General features: G+C 40.9%; 1 protein-coding gene across 5 annotated transcripts in view; it reads left to right on the forward strand.

Annotated features, from left to right (window-relative positions):
* ARMC3 (armadillo repeat containing 3) overlaps positions 1 to 14,847 on the forward strand; it is a 112,548-nt gene that overhangs the window by 43,038 nt on the left and 54,663 nt on the right. For all 5 annotated transcript variants that reach the window (XM_026649489.1, XM_026649488.1, XM_026649491.1 and 2 more), the window contains 6 exons: positions 849 to 917; positions 1,244 to 1,419; positions 2,727 to 2,921; positions 4,666 to 4,849; positions 11,420 to 11,572; positions 11,697 to 11,802. In XM_026649489.1, the coding sequence (XP_026505274.1) occupies positions 849 to 917; positions 1,244 to 1,419; positions 2,727 to 2,921; positions 4,666 to 4,849; positions 11,420 to 11,572; positions 11,697 to 11,802 (883 nt within the window). The remainder of the gene's footprint in view (positions 1 to 848; positions 918 to 1,243; positions 1,420 to 2,726; positions 2,922 to 4,665; positions 4,850 to 11,419; positions 11,573 to 11,696; positions 11,803 to 14,847) is intronic.

The following is a 14,847-nucleotide window of genomic DNA, read 5'->3' on the forward strand; positions in this document are numbered from 1 at the left end:
GATCTGAAACATGGTCCTCGGTTCACATGTTTTCTGACCACTGTGCTTGAGTTCACGCTGCAAGATCATATGCAGTAGGTAACACAGTTCTTTCTTCAGACTGTGTTCCGAAACGCCTACCTTCTTAAAGGGTTACTGATAATGAGTCACCTAAAGTGGAACACCCACAGGGACACAGATCTTGAAGAACTTGAGTTACTGCACCAGGTGAGTAACCTCTCCTTTTCCTGCGTCTTTTGATGGAATATTTAATGAATTTTGGGGATGCGTCTGTAAATCAAAACAACAAAGAATGTTGTCTTCTTTAAAAATTGTATGCACTTTGATACTTGCAAGGCTCTGTCTGTCATATGTTCACTCTGCCCATTACCATCTCACTAGGATCCAAGTTCTATATCTCTCCTAGCTATAGCGATATTTATACTACAGCCACTACAGTGGCACAGCTATGACACTGCAGCTGTGCTGCTGTAGTACCATAGTGTAGATGCTTCCCATATCGAATAAGGGTTTTTTCAGTGATGTAGTTAATCTACCTCTCTAAGAGATGGTAGCTATGTTGGCAGAAGAAGTCTTCTGTTGACCTAGTTCCATCTATACCAGGGGTTAGCATGACCTGACTATGGCGCTCAGGGCAAAAAAATTTCACAGTCCTGAGCAACATAGCTAAGACAATCTAATTTTTAAGTGTAGAGAAGGCGTAAGTCAGTTTCTCAGGATCAGGGAGTAGCATTAAGCAACCTCATTGAGTTTTCACCTTGCTTTTCATTCTGTGCATCAGCTGTATTTCTACATTATTTCCATCTAACCACACAAAAATCTTCATATTTATTTTTCTGTCATTGTAGATGACGTCAGAAAATTATTAAGAGAGCTAGATGTCACAAATTCAGTCATAGCTCGGCTGGCGCCAGAAGGTAACCTGCAGTGCTCCTTTGTGTAAAAATACTGTCAAAAGTAATTTACTTTCACTGTCTGATCAGGCAATTTAATAAAAAGCTTTCTTGTAAGTTATGATTTGTCATAACACATTAGATAAGTGATTGACCTAATGCTTTTATAGCCACAATTCAGTAATTTACTGAGTATTATGATATGTTATGTAGATTGAACAGCATGTTTATAGCAAAGTAAGGTAAGGTTAACAGCTAATGTTTATTGACTTTCAAATAATATTTTAACCCAATGGATGAATGAGCATATATTCTATTGAACAAAACCTAATTTTATTTTCACCCTGTAGAAGATATAGTTGTCCATGAGTTTGCCAGTCTTTGCCTAGCACATATGGCAGTTGAATATACCAGTAAAGTGCAAATATTTGAGCAAGGTGGACTAGAACCACTTATCAGATTGCTAAGTAGCCCTGATCCTGACGTTAAGAAGAACTCTGTTGAATGCATCTATCACCTCGTACAGGTAATTACAGAGACAGATAAGCATTGTATTTTTATTTCTTTTCTAGAGATTAATCACTTTAAAATATCTGGTTCTATTCCTGTAATATCTAGAATTTATCAATTTATTAAAAAATCACTTAATCTCAAAGGGCCTGAGCCTCATCTCAGTTTCAGCTATAGTTTTACTTTACTATAGCTCTTTTGACTTCAGCTCAGTTACTCTTGATTTACACCAGAGTGAGCGAGATCAAAATCAGACCCAAAAATGTTTGTTGAAATAAAAATCTTGCTTTTTCATTTGGCAAGTCTTTATCCCCATACTAAGGGTTACAGAAATGTCTGTCTATCCAAAACTGCACAAATAGGGTGATTAAAATTGCATCTTGCCTTATTCTTGCAAACAAATCTACAGCAATGATTTTGAACTTATTCATAAATATAGGTGAAAACTGTTGGTAGTTTTTTTTTCCATATGGGAGGCAGGTATTGTAATTGACTACTTTCACAGTCAGCACTAATGTCACCCATATGTTGCTTAGCAAAAGAATGGTACAGTTGTATAGTAGTTCTTTTCAGAGGCTAGGCAAATCAATTCAGTAATGAATTAAATTCATGGTTCTCTTTTTTGGGGCATCAGAACAAGTCTTTTTTCTGAATCATGTTTTGCTGTTTCTCCTCTCTTGCTATCTTGCTGACTTCGTTGCAGGGTGTATCTGGATAATTGCACCAGGTGCTTGCTTAAATTGATAAGGAAAATTACACACTGCACAGGTGCAATATGCTATTATAAACAGATTGTAACTACTTTATTCCTTTACCATTTTAATATGGTATAGTAGACATTCTTCACTGAGCAATATAGATATAGATTAGATATATATGCAAAGGTTGAAATATTAAACAAAACCAGTTTTTTAGTTATTGAAGCCTAAGAGAGGAAACCAGACAAGTGCTTCAAAGTGTGAAAAAGTCTCTTTTTTGTCAGTATGATAACTTGAAATGCTCAAACTAAATTTCACCAAACTTTTCCAAAAAATCCATATATGGACTGAGATAAGCATCAATATTTTCAGCCTCCTCAACTATAACTAGACATTATAATTAATACTTTAGTAATGCAAAATTCTTTGGACTGTTTTGAATATTGTTTTGTGGAATACTTATTTCAATTTCCATTTTAGCCCAAATGGAAAGAGACCTTCAGAATTAAAAGTTGCAAAATATTAGCTCATTAATATATGTTTGAAATCAGAGTTTAATTGTTCTTTATGTAAAGCCAACAGTTGTGCTATCAATTATACTACTCAGTTTGGTATTTCACTGCAGGATTTTCAAAGCCGTGCTGCAGTTCGTGAACTAAATGCAATTCCTGCCTTGCTGGAACTGCTGAAATCTGAATATCCAGTTGTTCAATTGTTAGCTCTCAAAACCTTTGGTGTAATTAGCAATGACAGAGAAACCAGGATAATACTGAGAGAAAACCAAGGATTAGATCAACTTTTTAAGATACTGGAAACTAAGGTACAGTTTATTTGAAATATGAACTATAAATGTAAACTTGAAAAAGTGTGTTTCAGATATTCTGTATCCAGTCTTCATCCATGCATCCTACTAAAGAAATGAACTTCATCATTTTAAATTTGTTGTTGTGGGAAGTAAGAGCTGACAAATTGACAGAGTAAACTAAATCCAGAGAAATGTTCATTAATGCTATTTCTTTGAAAAGTATAAACAAAATAAATGTTTGCCTTTTGAATTTTTTGCCCCTTTTAGTGTAACCAGAGTAATAATAATTCATTTGAAAAGACTGAATGTAGTATGTGTAATCAATGGGTCACTCATGAATGAGGTACTAAATATAAGGATGGCAGAATGGTGCCCAAGAAGAGCAGCAGCCTAGGTAGTTTTTGTCATTGCTGTGGTACTGATCAGTAATATGTGGAGAGATGATAAAGTAAAGGAAGGGTTTCTCTCATATTAACCATCATCTGGGAAGCAGATTTGGTTTTGTTTTTCAGCCTGTCAGCTTATTCAGATAAAAATAAGATCTCATCACATCTAAGTGGTAGTTGGAAAATCATTTTTTTTTTTTTTACAGCTATGCCTGGTGAGTGAGAGGGAGAATCACTAGTTTTCATGCTGTGTTTATTGTTTTATCATTTTGGTTCTGTTAACACTCTTTTTATAATGACATTACTGAACATTTTTCAAAGTATTTCAAATAGTGGAAGAATTCACATGGCTTAATTTTATGTGACGTTTTCCATTTTCTATATTTTGTCCAGTGCTAGTGCACAGTTTCAGAGCCAATCTTGTTCCCTTAATTTAGTCTAAACACCAATGATTCCAGGTTCCATTCCTGACTTGGATACTCCACTGCTCCAGGCAGAGGTAATGCTGTCCCACTGGGGGCGCTAAGCAGGTATAATCCTCTCCCCTTCCCCCCCCCCCAACACATCACATAATAAAAAAGCGAATAGTGGCTCCCTTGAGCTGCTTGGCATCCTAAGTAATTGCTTAGTCTGCTTATGCTTAGCAGTGGCTCTGGCTCTGGGATCTGGAATGAGTCACTTGAGCACCTACTGCCTCAGTTTTAACCATCTGTAAAATGAATATAATGATACTTATTTCCCTTGTGGGAGTATCGCAGGGGTTGGCAACCTTTCAGAAGTGATGTGCCGAGTCTTCATTTATTCACTCTAATTTAAGGTTTCACGTGCCAGTAATACATTTTAATGTTTTTAGAAGGTCTCTTTCTATAAGTCTATAATACATAACTAAACTATTGTTGTATGTAAAGTAAGTAAGGTTTTTAAAATGCTTAAGAAGCTTCATTTAAAATTAAATTAAAATGCAGAGCCCCCTGGACCAGTGGCCAGGACCCGGGCAGTGTGAGTGCCACTGAAAATCAGCTTGCGTGCCGCCTTCGGCACGTGTGCCATAGGTTGCCTACCTCTGGAGTATTGTGAGGCTTAATTATATAGTAAAGCTTTTTGAAACCTTAAGATATTCAGTTCACTCTAAGGGCCTGATCCAAAGCCCATTGAAATCAATGGGAGTCTTTCCATTTTTTTCAGAATTATAACCAAGCTTGACTCCAAGTTAACACAGGTTGTGGAGTCTATCAACATATTTTTAAAAGATGCACAATGGATTTCATTGTGTACCAGAATGTGCAGTAATTAATTATGGTAATTATCTTAGAAAGTAGAAAAGTTAAAGATATTTTAATGCTCATTAGAAGACTTTTTATTTTTCTTACTAGGAATTTAATGATCTTCATGTGGAAGCTCTTGCAGTGGTGGCAAATTGTCTTGAGGATGTGGATACTATGCAACTAATTCAGCAGACAGGAGGTCTTAAAAAGCTACTTTCATTTGCAGAAATGTCTACCATTCCTGATATTCAGAAGAATGCAGCAAAGGCAATTACTAAAACAGCTTATGATCGTATGTCACTTTTTAAAGTTCTATGTTAATTTCTTATGGAAATCCTGTGGGGGTGAATTTTCAGCCAGCCTGAGGGTCACTTCCCAGCCTGAGAATACTAATTGTGCTGGGAAGAAATAATTCCACAAATGAATTGCAGTTGCAAATCTTAGTGGTCAAAATAGCAAACGGATACTAAGTTAGATGTAGAAACTGCTAATATGTGGGTACAAAATGTTTCCAAAAAGGGAATCTTGGCCTCTGAAAATTTGGGCCTTTATCTTTTATTTAATGATTTTAGATACCTGATATCTCAAGCGTTGTTTGCCAGAAAATATTCCTCATTGGCAGTGGTTAAACCCGAATAGCAATAATTGGGCTAGTTCCCTCTCTTAAACCTACAACTGCTCATCTAAATGTCAGGCAAGTTAGGGTATAAATTCCTATTGCAGGGACATAATAGACTTTAAATGTCCTGCAGATTAATAATCCCTGTGGATTTAGATAGTTTTTTTTCTTATCTTTTTATAATTATTCATAGCATGGTTCCTATTTTTGCAGACAGGTTTTTTTAATTCACCATTGAGTTCAGAATTATGCAGAACATACTCATCGCTTTTGCCCTTGAGGTTGCTGTTTAAATAAGTCTATACGTGAAAATACCTCTGGTGGGAAGAGTGGAGAGTTACAGCAGCTCCTCTAGGAATGAAAAATAGTGTGGGGTGAGTAAAGTCAATCCCTTAGGTTGTAAACACCTCCAGAGAGGTTCAACCTCCCCCTCCCCCCAGGGAGGCTGGCATATGCTAGTTCAAACTGGGACTCCAGAGACCAACAGACAAAGAAAAGATTTTCGGTATAAAAGGCTGAGTTTAAACGAACAGGGCTTTCTTTCTGACCAGCAAACAGACAGGACCTTCTGTCCAGCAGTGGCCCCGACCCATGCAGAAGGGTCCTATTTGTTTGCTGAAACAAAATGAAGGCCTTGTGTCAGTTCAAGCTCATCCTTTTATACCAAACACCCTTTCTTTGTCTCCTACTTTCTAGAAAACCCAGCTTGAACTAGTATACACAAACCACCTCAGGGGTGGAACTTCTCTGGAGTTCACAATCTCAGAAGTAATCACCCCCTACAGTTTTAGCTCCTATAGGAGATGTGGTAACCCTCCTCTATGGAGTAGAACACAATCCTATGTAAACCATTAATAAAAGTAATACAAAGGTCCCCAAAGATACTGCATGGGGTTGCAATATCTGTCAGATCTCCCCCATAAAGAAGTGGGTATAACTAGGGTGCTTGTCTGGCATCCTAGGGGAACCCACAAGTTTGTTCCATGGCTGGCATGTCTGCCAATACCTTTTATAACTTCAGACTTCCCCCTTCTTTGTGGCTATCACAGTATCAGTTTCTTTGTTACATGCAGGGGGTACCCAGCCCTACTTCTCCCTGTCACCTGCTCCATTTGCATTTTGGCTGACATGGTCCCTTGCAGCTTTGGAGCTAACTGAGGGGTCCAGTTCACCCATTCTGCCTTAAAAGCCATAATATCCTTCCCCAACAGCAAAGAAAATGGAATGTCTGCTAGCACATCTACAACCAATACTCCTGACCTTCCTGGGTCTGTATGGAAGTCTGTGCTGTAGGTAGAGTGAAGGCTGTTACACTGGGAACTTTAATCCAGGTTTCATAGCCTGGGAGCATTTGATGGGGTTTCACTACATGGAGTTTAACTATGGTTTTAGCAATCCTAGTATCTCTCCATACAATTATTGTTTCCCCGTTAACTATCACCTTCTGCTCTCACTGGTGATCAGATGAGTGTGCACCCCAGAGGGTGTAGCATGACATGTGGGCAGGAGCTTTGTGTGAGAATGGCTCAACATGAAAATTATATGCCATTGAGGAACTGGCTGGGTGACTCCCCCCACCTCCAAAGATTCGGTCGCACAGTGTATTCTGAGGTTAAGGTGGAGCTGGCCTTCTCAGCACTGGGCCTCAGTGGTTGGATTGGGAAATCTCAGGCAAAATGACCCAGCTGGCCACAGATGGGACACCATATTTCCACACCCATCCCAGGGCTTCTCAGAGGAGGCTTCCCTCCCCTCCTCCCCCCAATTTCCCAGTTACGGTTACATCTCTAGGATCTTTTCTCATTGCCGCAACCTCTGCTGTACCCTCTGTGGCACCATCTCCTTGGTCCCGTGCACATCCTGTTGGAGAAAAAGGGAGCTCTTCTGTCCCCTTATCTGTAGGGGATACCCCATCCTGCCTCAGATTGTCTGAATGCTGCATTCAGACAATCTCCAATTTCTTCAGATCACAGGGCAGCATTATAAATTTAATCTATGTACATTTTGTAAACATATTATCTAATTTAATATACAGTTAGAAAAAACTCTTCTTCCCCTCCCCTGCCTCTCAGGTCTCCTTTCTTGTGTCCTCATCTAATTCTTCTCATAACCTCCTAGTTTGACCAATTGAATATTTACAATTATTTCTATTGCAAATGCTATATGAAAAGAGTGACTCTGCCCCTCCAGTCCACACTATGGATCTCCATTCATTTTCTCCACCTGTCAATGGAAATTCCACACATGGAATGTCAGTGAGAGTTCTGTACGTTGATGATTGGCACAGTAGATCGGAGAGGAGGAGATTGTGTTAAGACTTTCATTATGTATTTTTCCAGTGTTGCTATTTTATTATGACATTCTGGGAAAAAATGAACAATAAGAATGTAAACACCATTTTTCATAGTCCTGTGACAGGTTTCTGTGTACTGCATTCCAAATAGATTACTTATGTTCCTACGACTACAATATATTTTTATTTCTTCTTTCACACTTACTTCTTGCATATAAACACATACCTCTCTTCCCTCTTTGCTTACCTTTTTTTGCATTTTGGTGTCCTACTGTTCTAACATCTACAATATGACATTCCTAAAGCACATTCTGACAAGAACTACTCATAATATATTATTGTATCATATACAATCTTATATAATTGGATATAATTGTCAGTGATGATGCATCTTCTTGTTATCTTTCTTTACAAACGCAGTCAATGGTTTCAATATAAAGGCTTGGTCTCTTCTTCAGACTACAATATATGGCATAGATCAGTGGTCTCCAACCTTTTTACGCCCAAGATCACTTTTTGAATTTAAGGGCCACCCAGGATCTACCTCGCCCCTTCCCTGAGGCCCCGCCCCTTCCCCAAAGCCCCGCCCCACTCACTCCATCCCCCCTCTCTCCGTCACTTGCTCTCCCCCACCCTCACTCACTTTCACCGAGCTGGGATAGGGAGTTGGGGTTCGGGAGGTGCTGCGGGCTCTGGCCTGAGGCTGAGGGGTTCGCAGTGTGGGAGGGGGCTCTGGACTGAGCCTGGGGCAAGGAGTTGGGATGCAGGAGGGGGTGAGGGGTGCAAGCTTGGGAGGGAGTTTGGGTTGCAGGAGGGGGCTCCGGACTGGGACAGAGTGTTGGGGTACAGGAGGGATTACAGGGTGCTGGCTCTGGGAGGGGGGTCAGGACTGGAGCTTGGGGTGTGGCCTCCTGCCGGGCAGCACTTACCTCCGGCGGCTCCCAGTCGGTGGTGCAGCATGGCTGCTACTAAGGCAGGCTCCCTGCCTACCCTGGCCCCACGCCACTCACGGAAAGGGCCAACGCACCCCTGCATCCCCTTTGGGCCGCCCCTCTCTGCAAGCACCGCCCCCGCCGCTCCCCTGGGCCACAGCTCTCTGTTCCCAGCCAATGGGAGCTGCGGGGACAGTGCTTACAGGCAGGAGCAGCTGCAGAGGGAGACCCCTGCCCCTCCGCCCCCAGAGCCGCGGGGCCAGACTGGCCGCTTCCGGGAGTGGCATGGGGCCTAGGCAGGCAGGGAGCCTATCTTAGCGGCAGCCCCACTGTGCTGCCGGAGATTGCGATCGACTGGGAGATCCTCTAGGATCGACCAGTCAATCACAATCGACTGGTTGGTGACCACTGGCGTAGATTAAACAAGTTAGAAAAATAGAGGTTAGAGAAGAAAATTAAGAATATTTGCCTCAAAACTGTAGGATTTAGGGTGGCTGAAAGTTAGATGAAGGGATGACGTGTTATACTGGGCTAGTGTGAAACTCTGTCCAATAAATTAGCTCCTAGACATGGCACCAGGGAGAGAGGGAGATGTTAAATACATTGCAGCTAGCCAGGTTCATGATCTAAAGTTAACTTCTTAGCTGAAGAAAAGGTGGAACAGTAGCAATTACCAGGAACAGTGTAGGGGGAAATCAGAATCAACAGTATGCAATTGTGTTTTGGGGATTTTTTTGTACTGTAAAGGTACTAAACATGCAGCATTTGTAAATTCATTGCATTAGTAGTATGCCTAGTGTCTGGTATAGTACTTGATTATTACTCTGATTAAAATGTAAGTGCATGACTTCTTGGGCAGAAATCCAATATAGTGCATTATAGTTCTGAGTCAGCATGTGACTTCATCATTAAAATCTGTTATAACTATACAGTAATCTGCCCTTTGCAGGTTTGGTGAACACAGCTGGATTTTGAGAACATTTCCAGCAGGGTAGAGAAAAAGAATTATGGTCTTGCATTTAAATAGAAAATTGTACCTCTGTTATGATGGTACATGTATCTATTTTCTGACTACAACAGTTAGCTATAAACCAGTGTCAGTTTCTGAAATAAGTAGTGTTGGCAGCTGTCACTGAAGTTGCTTTTTTCCTGATGTATGTGATGCTAGTAAACACATTATTTTTTTGCATGTCATCCTTCAAAAAAGTATTTGCCTTAGCTTTTCTTTGTTGGGAAAGATGTCACAAAAGGGTTACACTGTATGAACAAAGCAACTTAGGTGGCACAAATATTTTATTAAATTTTGGACACCATCTTTAGTTCAGTGCTCTGTTTATATAAGGCCAAACTGGCAGTTTAATCACTGTGCTATTAAAGATTGCTTTGTTGTGCCACAAAATTCTGGATTTAATACAGTTCCTTTGCAGGGCTTTTATTTTGTACATCCAGAGTTATGGTTTATAAGCTTTGACCCTGATTCACTGTTGTCTCACAAATAATGCAATCATTTACGTGAGTGCAAAGTGAGAACAAAATGGTTTTTAAATTCTGTAATTGTAATTTAATAGTATATTTCACCCACTTTGCCCTAACTTTGGTATAAATGATTACACAAGGTGCAGGGCAATAGTGTATTGGGCTCTTTGTTCCTAGTTTTGGGGTAAAAAGGAGAAGTAGAAGAAAAAACCAAAAACCTAAACGACAAGAGTTAGTTCATGATGGGCTCAGTGCTCAAAAACGGGATGAGGTGTTGGTCCTCCAGACTCTGCTGGCTGCCTGTGTCTGATTGCTCTGTGTAGTATTAATTCAATATATTCAAATAGTTCCAGGGTCAAGAGATTTATCACTACAAATATGGTGTTGGCCTCTGAACATGAGAAGTGCTTTGATGCAAAATGATGTTGCTTTATTGTACATAATAGGCCCATAATAAAACCCAAATGGACAAGCTCATGCAGGTAGAGATAGGGTCAGCCAGAAATGTTTGTCCTTAGAATACAATTGGAAAATAAAACTTAAAATGTTAATAATTTTCTTTATATGTACACTGTACTATACAATAAAATCAAATCAAAATCTGCTGTTCTAGGTTATTTCTAATTCTTTCTAATACATTTTAAATGGCTATATTTACTAGTTTAAAGGAACTACTGCACAGTATTAATGTTCTTAATTTGCCTTCATGTAGGCAGTAAATATCTTTTTTACCTCTATATGAAAAAAATTTTCATCCTTAATCACACATGCCATTTGGAAAAATAAGAATAGCATTTTTAAAAAATACAAACATTCCATATAGCAATGATGAATTTTCTATATCAAAACAAATTACTGAAGCAAGAAGACCGCCCCCCCCCAGAGAGCATTATTAGGGATTACAGACTAGTTTGGCAAGCAACAGGTCAGAAGCAAAGTCTATTACTTGTCAAATCAGTCTGTAATCCCATTTAATGCCCTCTGGAGAGTGTTGGCTGTTACACATCAATGCTGTGCCAAGTTTCTTTCTGCTGTTGCTTAAAATTCTCCCAATACTTGAGTTTTTGTGCATTATACTTTGTAATGTAGATTATGTAGTTCTGATGAGTATAAAATATGTAGAAACTGGCTGGAAAAGAGAAAACAGCTAGCCTTGTGATATGTATGCATCAGGGCCGCCCAGATCATACATGTGATTTTAAGACTATCAGGGAACAAACTCTCTACTGAATTAGGCTATTTGTGTTTAAAGCTGGTTATTAAAATGCATCCTTTTTATATTCCTTACCTTTTAATGTGGGTCTCTGCCCAGGAGAGGTGACAGCTGAGGAACCAGGAGCTAGAGTGAGTGCCCTTGGTGGACCATGAGGGAGGAATATAGGTGCAATTGCCTTGAACTGTGATGCCACACACCAGGCTTTAGTCTCTCATTTGTATCAAAAGCAAGGAACAAATGTGTGAGATCAAATAGATGTCATTTTTCTCATTTGCAATCATATTTCTATGAAGATTAATGCTATTTTTTGTTTGTTTTGTGTAAAGCTGAAAATAGAAAAATTTTGCATGAAGAAGAGATTGAAAAGTGCCTCATAACCCTTTTGGGAACTGACAATGATGGTGCTAAAGCTGCTGCTTCTCAAGCTATTTCTGCTATGTGTGAGAATTTAGCTAGCAAAGATGCTTTTGGAATCCAAGGTGAGTAAATTGGGGAGGAGATGGAATTAGCTCCATTAAGCTCCATTTTGTAAGGACCATATTATCATTTTACAGTTTCCCATGGGTTATTTAAAGCAGCATATGTACAATTATTTTTTTAAAGGGATTCCCCAGCTAATTCAGTTGCTAAGCAGTGAGAATGAAGAGGTAAAAGAAGCTGCTGCCATAGCTCTGGCTAATCTCACAACAGGCAGTCCTAGCAATGCAAGGTAAGTGTGCAATTAATAAATAACTATGTAAAATACTAATCTGGACATACTTTGATTTAAAAAAATTCTCCAGTCAATGTCCTAGATCTCTAGTCAATGTCAGTGGGAGTTACACGCACATAAAAGAGAGCACAGTATTGCAGCCAAGAAGCCAGACTTTAACCTGCTGCAGCTGCCAGGGGAATCTCTTGATGGTGATGAGCTGGTGTGGCAGTTCTATGCCACCTTCATTAGTCCCCAATGTAAGGGATGTGGTCAGGACATCCCTACACCATGGTAGTGTCCAGCTGCAGAAACTGTTCATTGAGGCCCTGGGCAGCCGATGTAAATTACAGTAGCCTTTGGCTGAGCTGATCCATGCGCAGATCAAGGATCGGGAATGTAAAGCTGGTTTAAATTTACTTTTCTTGTCTCACACAGTCCTGCACCAACCTTACATGGACCGGTGAATCTGATCCTAGGTCTGCTATGCAGATCAGAAAGCAATAACTTACATTAAATGTGTATGCAGGATGAATGCTGTGTGACTATAATTAATTACTTGCCAACTTCACTTCTAAGTGAAGCTCTTTTCTGAGTCATAGATGAGCCAAAGAGTAACTTTAGACTCATGAATGGGAGGGCCAAACCCTTCCCTGATACAAATCAGCATAGCTCCAGCTCACCAGCTGAGAATCTGGCCCCTATTTGTTTTATATCATATAACTAAAAAAAACACTAACCCTTTTTTTAATTTGAAAAAAAATATCCAGCCTGAGATACTGTAATCCATATTCATCCTAGAACAGGGTTTGTTTATTGTTTGTTTTTAGTTTAGTTTTTGTTTTTTGTCTCACTTGTAAAGCACTGAAAGTAAGTACATTTAATGGGAATGCAGATATATCTTTAAAGTGATGTGAATTTGCTGTGTAATGATGTTGAGGATATTCTAGTCACAAGTGGGACTAATGAGAATAGAACCATTTTTTATTAGTTATGTATTAGTTCCTTCTTATAAGCCCCCAGAGTGTTAAATCATAAAGCCAACAGCAACATATAAATTTTTGTGTGATAAGAATAGCATAGTGGCTAACTTAAAGAGGGGTAGCCATTGGGGAAGAAGCACTTAGGGACTGAGGGAGACTGCTGAGGAGACCAAGGAGCACCCAGCAGTGAGTGAACGGTGTGATTGAACTATAGAGACATTTTGGAGTTAGGCCCCTACAATTTTATGTCTGCCCTGCCCAGAAGGACCTAAGGCTGTGGCAAGATGCTGCAAAAGGTCCACAATGGGATGCTACTTGAGTTGAGCCTCTACAGACTATTTGGACTATAGGGGCCACACGCCAAATTGAAGGGACAGCGGTGGGAAGTAGCCCAGGGCAGTGGACTTAGACTCTTTGCTGGGAAGCATTGCTTCCATAGGGTCCCTTCTTAAGGACTGAGGCACCTCTGCTAGGGAAGCAAGGGGCCAGAAGTCAGGTGTTCCAATCACTAGGCCACCTGGCCCTCCATGCACCCTATTACAAAATCGGTAGAGAATGAAGGCAGATGCCCTAGTCCTTGCATAAGGGAGTCTGGGCGCAGGGGGAAACACCCTCATGAAAACACCTCCTCCCATAGCTTAATAGAGATGGATCAGCTGCTAAAATGAATGGCCAATCAGAATGTGCATAATCATCATCAGCAACAAGTGTTCCAACAAATGGCCAACCAGCAGCAGCTTTTGATTCGCAATTTAGCAGTCCACCAGCAGCAGCAGCTGGTACAGCAGGTGGTCGTGATACTACAGCCATCTGATACAGTGGTGCCAGTGAAACTCAACCTAGCCCTGGCCACTGCCGGTCAGGCTTACCAAGCTGCCGCCTAATGACAATCCTGAAGCCTTCCTTGAAATCTTTGAGCAAGTGGCTATGGTGGCCTGATGGCCCCTAAACCAAAGAGCTGTTTTGCTGGCTCCATGCCTAACTGGGATGGCACAACTGTATCGTGCTTTAGAGACCCTGTTGCGGCCCGAGAGTATCATAGAATCATAGAATATCAGAGTTGGAAGGGACTTCAGGAGGTCATCTAGTCCAACCCCCTGCTCAAAGCAGGACCAATTCCCAACTAAATCATTCCAGCCAGGACTTTGTCAAGCCTGACCTTAAAAACCTCTAAGGAAGGAGATTCCACCACCTCCCTAGGTAACCCATTCCAGTGCTTCACCACCCTCCTAGTGAAAAAGTTTTTCCTAATATCCAACCTAAACCTCCCCAACTGCAACTTGAGATCATTACTCCTTGTTCTGTCATCAGGTACCACTGAGAACAGTCTAGATCCATCCTCTTTGGAACCCCCTTTCAGGTAGTTGAAAGCAGCTATCAAATCCCCCCTCATTCTTCTCTTCTGCAGACTAAACAATCCCAGTTCCCTCAGCCTCTCCTCATAAGTCATGTGCTCCAGCCCCCTAATCATTTTTGTTGCCCTCCGCTGGACTCTTTCCAATTTTTCCACATCCTTCTTGTAGTGTGGGGCCCAAAACTGGACACAGTACTCCAGATGAGGCCTCACCAATGTCGAATAGAGGGGAATGATAACGTCCCTCGATCTGCTGGCAATGCCCCTACTTATACAGCCCAAAATGCCGTTAGCCTTCTTGGCAACAAGGGCACATTGTTGACTCATATCCAGTATGCTCAGGTCAAGGCAGCCATTCTTGATGCCTGGGACATTGTGGAAGAGATGTGCCGGCAATACTTCCGCAATGAGCAGTGCCCTCTGGAACCAAGACCCCACCTGGTTACCCAGAAGCGATGAGATGAGGATGGATGCTCAGGTTGCCAAGCTTGTCCTATTCGAACAGTTCACGCAGATACTGCCCACTGGAGGAAAACAATGGGTGATGTGACATCATTCCAAAACCCTGACTGACACTGTTTGTCTCATGGAAAATTATCTGGTTGCCAGGACCCGATACTAACACTCCACCAGGGACCTGCTGGGACCAAGGGTCCCACACTGCCAAATGATGGAGCGGGCCATGGAAGCGAACATCTTGAGGGGCTTCAGCCTACTCCCTCCTCA

The sequence above is a fragment of the Terrapene carolina genome, unplaced genomic scaffold (genome assembly GCF_002925995.2).
Source record: "Terrapene carolina triunguis isolate 2854851 unplaced genomic scaffold, T_m_triunguis-2.0 Scaffold84, whole genome shotgun sequence".
NCBI classification, from domain to species: Eukaryota; Metazoa; Chordata; order Testudines; family Emydidae; genus Terrapene; species Terrapene triunguis.